Source organism: Monodelphis domestica, chromosome 1 (genome assembly GCF_027887165.1).
Source record: "Monodelphis domestica isolate mMonDom1 chromosome 1, mMonDom1.pri, whole genome shotgun sequence".
NCBI lineage: Eukaryota > Metazoa > Chordata > Mammalia > Didelphimorphia > Didelphidae > Monodelphis > Monodelphis domestica.
In genome coordinates this window covers 36,124,918-36,137,597 of record NC_077227.1, presented here as the reverse complement: position 1 = coordinate 36,137,597, position 12,680 = coordinate 36,124,918, and the positions used below count along the sequence as shown (strand labels likewise).

At 43.1% G+C, this 12,680-nt stretch overlaps 1 protein-coding gene across 3 annotated transcripts in view; it reads right to left on the bottom strand.

Annotated features, from left to right (window-relative positions):
- TBC1D2B (TBC1 domain family member 2B) overlaps window positions 1–10,589 on the bottom strand; it is an 84,314-nt gene extending 73,725 nt beyond the window's left edge. The window contains exon 1 of one of the 3 annotated variants that reach the window (XM_007478021.3): window positions 10,130–10,589. In XM_007478021.3, the coding sequence (XP_007478083.2) occupies window positions 10,130–10,510 (381 nt within the window). In that variant the 5' untranslated portion in view covers window positions 10,511–10,589. Of the gene's footprint in view, window positions 1–5,127; window positions 5,152–10,129 lie in introns of those variants that run through there. The other 2 variants (XM_007478020.3, XM_056797226.1) reach the window with 2 other exon arrangements.
- Between the last annotated feature and the right edge of the window lie 2,091 nt (window positions 10,590–12,680).

The following is a 12,680-nucleotide window of genomic DNA, read 5'->3' as shown; positions in this document are numbered from 1 at the left end:
TAGTCAAAGTGGTCCCTTAAGAAGATGACTGACAGCAGTTCTGTGGCTCTGTGGATAGAGAGCCAGGCCTAGAACTGGTAGATCCTGGGTTCAAATCTGGTTTTGGGAGGCTCTAATCAGATACTTCCTAGCAGTGTGACTCTTGATAAGACACTTAAACCCCCATTGCCTAGCTCCTACCAAGCTTCTGCCTTGGAAATGATGCATAGTACTGATTTTAAGAAAGAAGATAAGGGTTTTTAAAAAAAGAAAGAAAGAAAAAAGATTACTCATTAAGATAGAGCACTGTTTCACTTCCATTTTGTGTACAATACTTAACTGAGCAGTAAGAAGCACGGTTCAATGAGTCAAGAAGACTTAGGCTCATTTTTGAACTTCTAATATTCTGGCTAGTACCTGGAATATTCCCTTTGTAATTATTCTCAGGGGAGAAAAAGGATTCCTCCCTGACATCATATTTCTCCTAAATTGCTGCAGAAAACTTGGAACTTGTCTCTGGCAACCATTTCTTACCTCAAGGATGTGACCCTCTATCATAGCTACTGTTTTTTGCTCCCAATCCTGCTTTGACTCAGAGTCTTCCCTGGATCTCAAAGCATAGCCTTCCCAAGACAGGCATTTCCTGAATGCTTCAACTTTACATCACTTCTAGCCATTGCAGGCAGTTCACTGTCTATCAAATGCCTCTCTTAGCCCTCCCATCCTTCCTTCCCCAGGTTTCAGCTTGCTATTTTTCCAGAGGTAGACTACATCTCTTGAGCCCCATATGTCTTATCTTTTTTATCCTATTAGAAGGTAATGTCTTTAAGGGCAGGGACTTTAAAAACATATATTTGTATTCCCAGTGCTTAGGACCTTGTATGTTCTTAATGTTTTTTCACTCATCCATGTCTTGATTCTGAAACATGCTGTATGGTGTGATCCTGGGAAAGTCACAACCTTTCCATATCCTAGATAACTCTCTGGTACCATTCTGCACTGCCAGAAGGCATCTCCTCATCAGGAGTTCCCTTATGAATGAAATCAGAGATCTAGTTCCAAACAACAACAAACCCAAAGGTTATCACTAGGAGGGCCACATTTTTAGTGAGGACACATTAGTTAGGTCAGAATCCAAAGCATTTCTCTTCTGAGAATCTTGTATCCTAATTCCAGCCTGTTCTGATTTGTCCCTTTCCGGAGAGTCGAGAATATTTTTGGTGGACCATATATACTTTCACACATTGGCTATATGACTGTGGACAAGCCACTTTATTTGGGGGTACTCTGGGAAGTTCTCTAGAACTTTAAGGTAAAGAAAAGGTTCCTACCTACCCAAGTAGCAGTTTTATCCCAGAGTTCCCTTACCTATGAAATCTCATCCCAGTCCCTATCCCCAACATTTTTAGCAACTGATATGATAATTCTCTACATAAGATTCCCTATCTAGATTTCCTAAGACATGAACTTCCAAGAGAATATTTTATATAGCCACCTAGTATTTCTCTTGAGTTTCTATGATTACAAGTAGAGCTCTTGTATTATCAACAATCTATAATGTGTGACAAGCAGGAAAATTGAATCTCTTCCAAATGGATGTGCCTTTCCCACCAAAATACTTCCAGGCACCCACAATAGCAGTCAATGAGAGAAATAGAGACAGTTAAAACTATAGGCTCCCTATGCCACATGGAATATCTGAAACCGTGACTTTTTAATACAGACAGAAAATCCATTGGGTAAATTCTCATCATCCTCTAATTGTTTTCTATCTAAGTCTTATCTCTTCATCCAGATCATAAGTTTCCTGACAACAAGAGGAGATTCTTTTCATTTGTATTCTCTACAGCATTTATTACATATTGGCACCCTTACATTAGTTATAGTATTCAGCAGAATTCATTAGGATAGTCATGCTGAAAGGTTTTTAATAGGACTTGCCAATTCTCCATTTCCATCTACATAGCATTATTTTTTTAAATTCCCTTTAAAGAAAAAAGGCAACAAACACTGAACAAAACAGTTCTGACAGATTATCTCCCACTAGAGTTAAGCACACATTCAGTTAAATGTATGATATAGTGCCATTAGGAAGGTCACTTCAATACCTCTGCCCTATATTCATTTTACTCCTCTTGCTGCTTCATAAATTGTGGTTACTCTGAAAAGGGAAGGAAATTGGGAAAGTATGTGATCTTGCACTATTTACTGCAAAGGGCAAGGGGAGTCATTAAAGGTTAGAAAACATTAGAAAAGCTCTACATTAGCAAGGCTTAGTAAAAGCCAGTTGACCAGAGCCAAGCAGCAAAAAGCCCAAGACCAAAACCAAAGCATCTTACAACAGGACTAAATTTAACATGTTACTCATGAAGCCACACGTTTCACATCACCTTTTGAACTATATTAGAAAGAGGCCTGATTTAGGAGATAATATGGGGACTAATGTCTATTTTAAAATCTAGTACATATATACATGTGGACATACATACACATGGGCCTACTCTGTACAGCATAAAGCAGAGCCACTGATTCCACTAAATTAAAACATTTCATCGAGCATTTGATAAGCATCTACTATGTTCCAGGGACTGTGTTAGACCCTGGGGACAAAATAAGACAGTCCTTGCCCTCACTGAGCTTGCAGATGAGTAGGAAATCCACAAACTAAATACAAAGTTATTTTAGTGGGCAGCCACTAACACCTGGGAGAATCAAAGAAAGGGGGCAGTGAGGTAGCTCAATAGATTAAGAGTCAGGCCTAGAGACAGGAGGTCCTAGATTCAAATGTGTGACTTTGGGCAAGTCACTTAACCCTCATTACCTAGCCCTTACTACTCTTTTGCCTTGGAACCAATATGCAGTATTGATTCTATGATAGAAGGTAAGAATTAAAAACAAGCACAACAATAACAAACAAAAAGCCTTTGAAAATTGTGCTTTCCGGGGTTTAGGTATTCCAAGAATTGAAGCAAAGAGGCAGAGGAACCCAAGTGAGGCAGTCAGCAGGGGAGGCAGAGGATGGAACAATGTATGCAGGGAAGGGTCAATAGTTTAGGTAGCTGATGGGGCAGAGGTTGTGGAGGGAAGTGATGGATAAGCAGCCTAGAGAACCCAGATGTCAATGCCAAGCAGAGAAGTTTGTATTTGATTCTAAAAACAAGGAGCCACATGTCACTATAAATGTCAGTCAGACTGGGCTACTTCAGTAGTATTGCTCTGGCAGCTATGTGGAGGATGGATACATAGGAAGATCACTTAAGAGACTTCTGTAACAGCATAGGCAGGAAAGGACACAAACCTCTAACACAGGGGTTGTGGTATGTGTGAGAAGCATGGGGTACATAGCTGTGAAAGGTATTGTAAAAAGGCAACAGACACATGGATACTACTGGTGGAGCTGTAAATTGGTCTAGCTATTCTAGAAGGAAATTTGGAATTGTGTCTGAAAAATGACTAAACTGTACATACTCTTTGACCCAGAAATACGACTCTAAAGATTTTTTTTAAAAAAGGAAAGAGGCCTATAGAAAAAAACCCATAGAACAATTCTTTTTGCAATGGCAAAGAACTGGAAACTGAGGAGGTGTCCAATTGAGAAATGACTCAGAATGAACAAAACACTGAATTGTACTTTAAAAAAATAAGAAAGATTTTTTTCCCAGAAACCTTATGTATGAACTTATGCAGAGTGAAATGAGCAAAACCAGAGCAATTTATGTTGTTCATCAACACTGTAAAAAACAAACCATTTTGAAAAACTCAATGATCAATCATGATTCCAGAGGGCCAATGATGTAGCATGCTTCCCACCTCCTGACCCAGAGCTCTCAGCCTCATGCGCACAAGGAGATTTGGCCAACAAGGGGATTCATTTTGCATGACTACTTATTTGCTACAAAGGCTTTATTTTTCTTATTGGGCCACAGTGGGGAATAAATGATTGATGATTAAAATAAAGATGCTGCCCCAGTTCTATCACTAGTTATCTAGCCTTAAGCAGCCAGGTCACTCTGGCCTCCATTTCCCCAATGGTGAACAGGGATGGAGAGGGGTTGGGTTGCATCCTCCCTAATATACATACATGCCCTGGTTCTGGATGATGTGCTACAGTCCTGTCTACTCCAGCCACACCAGACTAAGAGGCGGCCCTGAGACCTGCCCCTCTTCGTGCCTCTTCAGGTTTCCACCTAAGCTTAGAAAGTGATTTCTCCTCTTTCATGACCAGCTCCACACAACCTCCTTGAGGAAGTCTTTCATGGCATACCCTCCCCCAACTCATAATGAACTTTCTTTTCTTGGACCTCTCAAAGCACTCTGTATGTGCATATCACATATTAACTTGCATTAGAGTCATATGGGCAGTGAGCAGTTATTATACAGGGTGTCCCAAAAGTCTTGGTGCCATTTTAAACTCTTACACCACTAATAGTTAAAACTGCACTAAGATTTTTGGGACAGCCTGACTATATTTTGATTGAAATCTGTGGTGTACTGCTTGGTCTAGAGCTTAGAATGAGGAGCAAAGAATAACAGGAAAGCAGATTTTTTTGTCTAGGATTTAAAGTTCTCAGGGCCTTTAGTGATCCCTTGGGCCAAAGCCTTCATTTAAAGATCCAGAGAAGTTCCTTGATCCCCCTGTAGTCCCACCAGCAGTGTGGAGTCACACCAAGACAGGCCCTCAGGCCCTGGGACTCCAAGGTTTAGAGCTCAGGTTGCTACGGTGCTGCTGCCTGACAGAACAAACAATTCTCTAAGACTCAGAATTGTCCAAAATGGAATATGCTGCTTCTAGCAAGATGACAAGTTGTGGAGGATAACCCAGAAAAGGGTACAAGGAAAGGTTGGACCACATGCCCAAGCCAAGATCAAAATAAACAGCAAAGAACATATACTGTGTTCAAGGTGCAAGACTTGGAGCCTGTCTGAGCAAGCAAAGAAATCAAGGCACTTCCAGAGCTCAGGGAGCCTGCGATCTTTGGGGGGAAGACGGGTGACACAGCAAAGAGCAACAGACTTAAGCAGAAGTTCCAGACAACAGCTAAAAAGGTACAGGGAGGAAATGTGCAATTAACAATTAAGTAATTAAAGGCCAAACTACTTTTGCATAAAATATACTTTCTGTGATTACAATGGCAACAAGTATCTTACCAAGAAAAAGAAGATGTTTCACAGAAAAGTTGTATCCTTCACTCCAAAGCAGATTAGCCCTGGGAACATGTAACTACTTGGCTATCCTGACCTCACTCTGCAAGGAAAAGGCAGGGGAAACACTGACACTTTAACAAACCCAAATCACAGGTGGGCAGCCCCGGGTCATGGAAACCAAATCAAAATGCCAGACAGTCCAGACTGGGGGGAAATCAGCCTGGATTCATTGAGTTCAATTAAATTCAACAGATATTCATTAAGCCCTGGCTGTGTACCAGCCAGTGTAGGGGGAAAGACCCCAGCGAGGAACATCCTCCCACACACTTCTCAGCTGTATCACATGTCCCCATGTTCATTTGTCTCCAGTTTTATCACCTTATTTCAGTCACAGAAATAAGAAAACCTAGCACAGTGGACAGAGTGCCAGGCCTAGAGTCAGGTACAACTGGGCATAGACCTGGATTCAGACACCTCCTGGCTGTGTAACTCTGAGGGAAGTAAGAGGGAGAGGAAGGAAGGAAGGGGGGGAAAAGGAAAGGAGGATGGAAGACCTAAAATGTGTGTGGGAGTTTTCCACTTGGAGTTGGAAGAGGATCTTTGGGCTTATCTAACCTATTCCATTGATTTTACAGATAGGGAAACTGAGGCCTGAACCCTGATTGTCCTGCCCAAGGTCAGGTAGATAATAATTTGCAGAGCTGAGGTTCAAACTGAGGTTACCTGATTCCATGTACAGGGATCTTTCAGCTTCACTTGACTGATATATAGATCATGTTGAAAATTATTCCTTTCCTTTCACTTTAAGAAAAGATTTAATGAAACAAAGTCAAAGGATATACCCTACTAGTATATCTCAACCTTATGTTGCAACATAAGAAGTATTCATTCACTGGGAACTATAGCTTCTGTCAAGAAGGATGACCAAAGTAGGCTTGCCCCCAAAAAGCTGATGAGCACATCTATTTTTCAAACAGGATGTTTACTAAGACTATACATTATCAACTACTCTACAAAGTTCTTCAAGAAGTGGAAAACAGTTGAGAAACCCAATAAAACCCCAACCACAGGCATTTTTTTATAAATGACCTCAGCTGAACAAAATGAGCATGGTGTAATGAATCTTCCATTGAACCCTTCTCATCTATAAAATTCTAAAACTGGACAAGGCATTCTCTAAGATATCTACTGACTCAATGATCATATGGATCACTTTGTGGGATAGAAATGAACTTATAAAAGGAAAGCTCTGTTTATAGTATGATATGTACATATATACAGATATGTATATATGTATAAATATATACATTAAAAACTTAAATTTAAGAAAAACAATCCAGAATTACAAAAATCTATTTGGAAACTTAGTCTATCTTATGATCAGTTGGGCAATGGCTTATCAAACTGAATAAACCATGAATCTGGGCTTTGATTCAAAAGTTAGTAAGGATGAGTACTAATTTTCATTTAAAATTTATGAAAAAATTTCATTGACAAAGCAAAGTTTTAAATTTACATTAAGTTACAAAAATATATTATTTTGAAATTGCATTATGATTCAACCTCTTCTTAAAGTATATTCCCATCCCAAATCAAATACTGTTTTCAACTTTTATATTGTTCCTTATAAAGCTCTCATTTAGATAGTCTTACTTTTTAATCAGTTACAGATTAATTCTTATGCCAAAAACATATTCTTGTGTGTGGGTACATATATATATACCTATATATATGTATGTATATATATATGTCTATATATGTATGTATATATATATATACACCCAGCGTGAGAGAAACATAAAAGATGATTAATATTAGTTCTCTTGACTTCCACCCTAAAGTCACTCTCCTCAAGTCTTAAAAGATCATTTCCAATTATAAATAAGTGGGGATGTGGCAAAATTGGGACACTAATACATTGCTGGTAGAGTTGTGAACTGATCCAAGAGCCAATAATAGCCCTACTAGGTCTGTATCCCAAAGAGATTAAAAAAAATGGATATCTTTGTATAAAAATATTTATAGCTGCTCTCTTTGTGGTGGCAAAGAATTGGAAACTAAAGAAATGGCCCTCAATTGAGGAATGGCTTAAATTGTGATACATGATGGTGATAGAATACTATTGTGTTATAAGTAATGATGAACAGGATTTCAGAAAGACCTGGAAAGATCTACATGAACTGATGCAGAATGAAATAAGCAGAATCAGGAAAACATTGTACATAACAACAGTAACAGCAATATGGTGGAACAATCAAATGTGATGGCCTTTACTACTAACAGCAATACAATGATCCAGAACAATTCTGAGGGACTTATAAAAAAGAATACTATCTGCCTCCAGAGAAAGAACTGTTGGAGTCAGAATGAAGATGGAAGCATTTGGTTTATCATTTATTTGTTTGATTATGTTTTAGGGTTTTGGTTTTATAAGATTATTCACTTAAAAAAATGAATAATATAGAAACATGTTTTGCATGATAATACATGTATTACCCAGTCTGAATTGCTTACCAGCAATTCAGAGGAGAGGGGAAAGAAGATGGGAGACAATTTAGATCATATAACTTCAGAAAACTCATATGGAAATTTGTTATTAATTTTTTAATTAAAAAAGATCATTTCTAGTAGTTTATGATCTATACATACTCATACAAAGATAAATATGAATCATAGAATTTCAGAGCTGCAAGGGTCTTAGAAACCAGCCAAATTCCTTAATTTTCCAGATGAGGAAAGTCACACTGAGTCAAATTTATTTTCAGTAGCTTTATTGTCCCACCAGAGAAAATAAGGGTGGGGAAAGTTTCTTCTTCCAGACAGCACAACTAAGAGCCATTGCTTACTTTTTATATTAACTGTTCTATGATACATACAGATTTGGGGAGGAGGAAGGAAGCAATAATATCAAACCCAAAAGTAATCAAAGAAATTTTGGAATAGGATACTAAGACCTGAAACTATATGACAAGAAGCGTCTATTTTCATTCTTAATAAACAAGTCTGCAAGAAATTACACTTATATTATGATGGTGAATTTGTTAACTGCTGATAGGTCATTGTTTTGGGCCAAAGTCCCTCTGTACTTAACCGGCTATTCCTAATTTTACCTAAGAGTTCGGTGCACACAACTCCAACTTTGATTCTCTTCAGCTTTATTGGACAAAAGTATCCAATAATCTCTACGAATCTAGCTAGGTAGCACAGAAAGAACTAGTTTGCTAGAACCTACTTTAATCAAAACCAGAATAAGATAGTAATGGAAGAATATGAAATAAACACTTCAACAATGACCTCAGTTGTGGGCAAAAAGAGCTGCTGAGTATGACCAAACTTAGTAAAGGGATCCTTTGGGAAAACCCCAAGCTCACAACTGTCACCCCCACCACCCCAGTCACAATTGTTGAGTGCTGATCTTACTATCACTTGGTTAGTTTCTTTAAAAATACCATCCTGAAGATAAGTTGCTTTGAATAAGGAGTGGAAAAGATTGAGGATGGAAAGAACCCAAGAAAAGACAAGAAAGAAAGAGGGAGTCATAGGTGCTAGCAAGGTAGTCATGCCTGGGAGAATCAAGAAATGAGGAAGAGGCTAAGCAGGAGACAGTTGAGCCAAGTGAAGCTGGCAGGAATAATGAGGGGGAAATGAGGAGAGTAAAAAAGGAGATAAAGTAGGGACAGAGGCCACAGAATCACGGACTGAGACCTTGGAGGAAAGCAGGGAAACTCAGGAAGACAGGCTCCATAACTCCCCAGAATGATCAAATCATGCATTCTATCCACTAGTTGTTCTCCTTCCCTTGCTTAAAGAGGGACAGAAAATGCTATGGGTGAGCACAATATAGGGATGGCACCCAAAAGATACCAGGCATGAGTAATTTCTCCAAATATGAAGGCTCCTGGAGTGAACCCAGGTAGAGAAGTTCCCCAATCCTAACAATTAAACAGGATTTCATCTGCAGAATGATCTGGGGAGGGAGGGAGTGATTGGAGCCTTCACTAGGAGAAGCAGACAGGAAACTTTGGAGAACTAGTCCAAACTCTTCTTCTAAAGGGATGGAAACTGGGACGTTTAAAGGGCAGGAAATGGCAACGCTGGTATTGCCAATGGGAGAGAGAACATAGCATTGGGGGGGGGGGGTCAGGGACAAGTGGGGAAATAAAGGACAGAAGTAGGTGCGGTGGGTGGAGAGGGGGCTGGAGTGAGGGGAGGAACTGGGAGAGGACAGAGATGAGGGCGAAAGGGGCAGCCGGAAAGAAGAGAAGAAAAAGAGACTTCCTGGAAGTGAGAAAAGGGGAGAGGGAAGATGGAGGGTGGGTTCAGAGTAGGCTCAGTTTGGAGAGGGGAAGTGTCCCGATTGGAGGGAGGGGGAGAGGGAGAGGAAGAGGGGGACGGAAAGGGCCCAGTTGGAGGTTGATAGAAGAGTCCTGATGGGAGAGGGGAATTCTGGTTGGGGATAGTCCTGTGGATAGGGTTGGGGTGCTCCCTGGTTTAAGGACCTGCGGGCAAGTGGGTAGTCTGTTAGTGGCCGGATCCCAGGGAAGGGGAGGAGTGCCTCTCTGGAAAGGGTCCCCCAGGGTGGGCTGCTGGAGGGGGGAGGAATGCCACGTTGGACAGGGTCCTCCATAGTGGGGGATACAACATTGAGGAGGGTCCCCCTGCTAGGAGGTGGTGATGATGATATCTAAATGGAGAGGGCTCCAGGGGAGGGCGTCCCCAAGAGTGAGGGAGAGGTTTCCTGGGACGGTACCCCTCTGGGGAGGGTCCCCCAGTCTGAGGGCGGTGGACCCACCGGACTGGGGGGTACCCTCTGGGGGAGGGCTTTTAGAGGGGGTTGCCCTTCTGAAGGAAGGTTCCCCTGGGCGGGGGGGGGGGGGTGCGGTTCCGGGGAGAGTATCTTTCTGAGAAGCCCTAGGCTTGGGGGGGGGGGGTGTCTGCTGGATTGGAGGAGGAATGCCTCTGGGGAGGGTACCTCAGACTGGGGGGTGGGGGTGGTCTTACTCACCTTGAGTACAGTGACGCTGCCTCCGCTGTGCACCTGGAAGAGTGCGGCGGGCGGATCGTCGGAGCCCCCGGCTGAGGCGGGTCCGACGGCGGCCGCCGGCCCGGCAGCTGACGGTTCGTCCGGGCCCTGATAGCTGAAGCAGGCGTCAGCGATGTCCAGGTGGCCGAGCGGCAACGCGTCCTGCGGACTCTTGAAGTAGTAGAGGTAGCAGCGGCGCGGATCGAACACGAACCAGCGGCTGCGGTAGCCACGCAGGGGCCCCTTGCCGGACAGCTTCTGTAGGTAGCCACACAGCCGCGCCGGCTCCCTAGCCGCCTCGGGGCCCCCGCCCTCCTCCGAAGCCCCAGCCCCGGCCCCGGCCCCGGCCCCAGCCCCGGGCATCCCCGGGCGCCCGCAGCGCCAACGGCCCGCCCGCCGCGGCCGATTCCCCGAGCCGAGCCGCCCCGCCTCCGCCTCCGTCCCCGCCCCGCTCCCAACTGACAGGACAGCCGCCAGCTGCGCACAGCCGCCTGGGACACGTAGTCCTCAACCGGGGCGAGGTGCAAAGCACGCTGGGAAATGTAGTCTTTTCCTGTCTTCCCCGCTCCCACCGCCTTCTCTTCTACGGACAAGCAGCCTGTCCCGCAAAGCAGCCTGGGATTGATAGTCGCTCTATCAGTCTCCCCCACACCCCCCTATCCCCAAATCCCATCCAAATCTCTCTAGTTCTCTCGGGGTTCCAGGTGGCACACAGCCTTCTGGGATTTGTAGTCCCTTCTTCCCTCCCCTTTCCCCAACACCAGTGCTTTCTACTATCTCTACAGAGAATCCATTGGGCGGGGCACGCGGTTTTTCCAGTGCACCCCCTAAAGCCTGTCTTTGGGTCTCCATTCCCATAGCACAGGACCTGGCACATAGTAGGCGCTTAATAGATGTGCGTTGACTGCCTGACCTACTGGACTAGATCATCCTAAGGCTCCCTCCGACTGAAATGGACAGTGCCTGGTCTCCTAGTAGGCACTTAATAAATGTTAATTGATCGATTACTGAGCTTCTCCAGACTTGGGATAGACCTTGCCGTTGGCAGGTCCCCAATCTGTCAACCAGCATCCGTGTTCGCATCTTCTCCCAAAGGCTAGAAACTCAGGATTAGGGTTAGCAGACACCTGGGAGATGAGCCTAGCAGGCCATGGTGACACCTAGAAAGGGGAAATGACCAGCCTGAGGCCACACAGCAATTCAGTGGCAAGAGCCCAGCCCTAGAAGCCAGGTCTTTCGAATTCCAGACCAGGAGGTCTTTTCAAAGTCCTGCCTTGCTTCTCATTTGGACATGAAAGTTTATCAGGTTCATTTTTTTTTTTTCCCATGGCAAACTGACCCAGGGAGGAGTGTAGGTATAGGAAAGGAAAAACCTCCATAGGAGAGGCAATGAAAAGCAACAGAATGGGGCATTAGGGTAAAAAAAAGGATAGCACATTAGGGGGCTAATGAGTCAACCATAAGAGGGAAATTAACCTTGCAGCCTGGTAACTGGCCAACCAGACAACCAGTTACAGATAACCTATTTAAATCTTTGAATTCTGTTTTCCAGAAGTAATCCAGTTCTTTGACTTTAAGTAGACCTGTCTAGGAGCCTGAACCCCAGTATGGTTTCCTTCCAATTCCTGACTCAGAGCTTGAATTTTCCTCACCTCACTTCTTGTCTTGTTCTGTCTGCTTCCCCTCAAGTCCTGATCTCCCAGTTTCTAAACTCTATCTGGTAACCTGACTCCTTTTCCTTGTGACACTTCATCTAACAGTTTAGTGCTATTGTTCTTGGCCATACTATGTTCATGATAGATATTTAATAATCATAGCAATTAGAAAAGGAAGGAAAAGAAAGTAGATGTCTGTTACTTGCATTATGGCATGAAATTAGAGTTTGTAGATCAATATATTTCTTTGGGATAGAAAGTACAAAGGAACAATAGGTTGGGTGCAGAATTGGACTGGAGAGCAGCCTGAATTGCCTTTAGGAAACAGCAGGATTCCCTACTGATCCCCCTTTCTCCCTAATATTTTCCTCTTTCTCCAATTTTCCAAGCATCACTCTCTCCTGGTTCTCCTTCTTCCTTTTTGACTTCCTCTTCTCAGTCTGTTTTGATGGATTCTCTAGAGATCACTCACCACAGATGTCCCACAAGGTTCTATCTTATTCCTTCTTCCTTTCTTTCTCTGTCCAACTTCACATGGTAATCGCATCAGCTCCCATGGATTCAATGGCCATCTCTATGTTGATGATGCTCAAATCTACCTTTCCTGCCTCAGTCTTTCTGATGACCTCCAATCTCTCATTTCCAACTGCCTTTCAGACATTTCAAACTGAATGTCTAGTAGAGGTCTTAAACTCAGCTCAATATGTACAAAACAGAACTTGTCTTTCCCCCCAAACTCTCCCTTTTCCAAACTTCCCTATTGCTGTCAAGGGTACTACCATCTTCCCAGTCCGGTCTGCTCTTCTTTGAAACCCAGGAGCCATGCTTTATTCCTCATCATCTCTCACATCCTCACATTTAATCTGTGATCAAAGCCT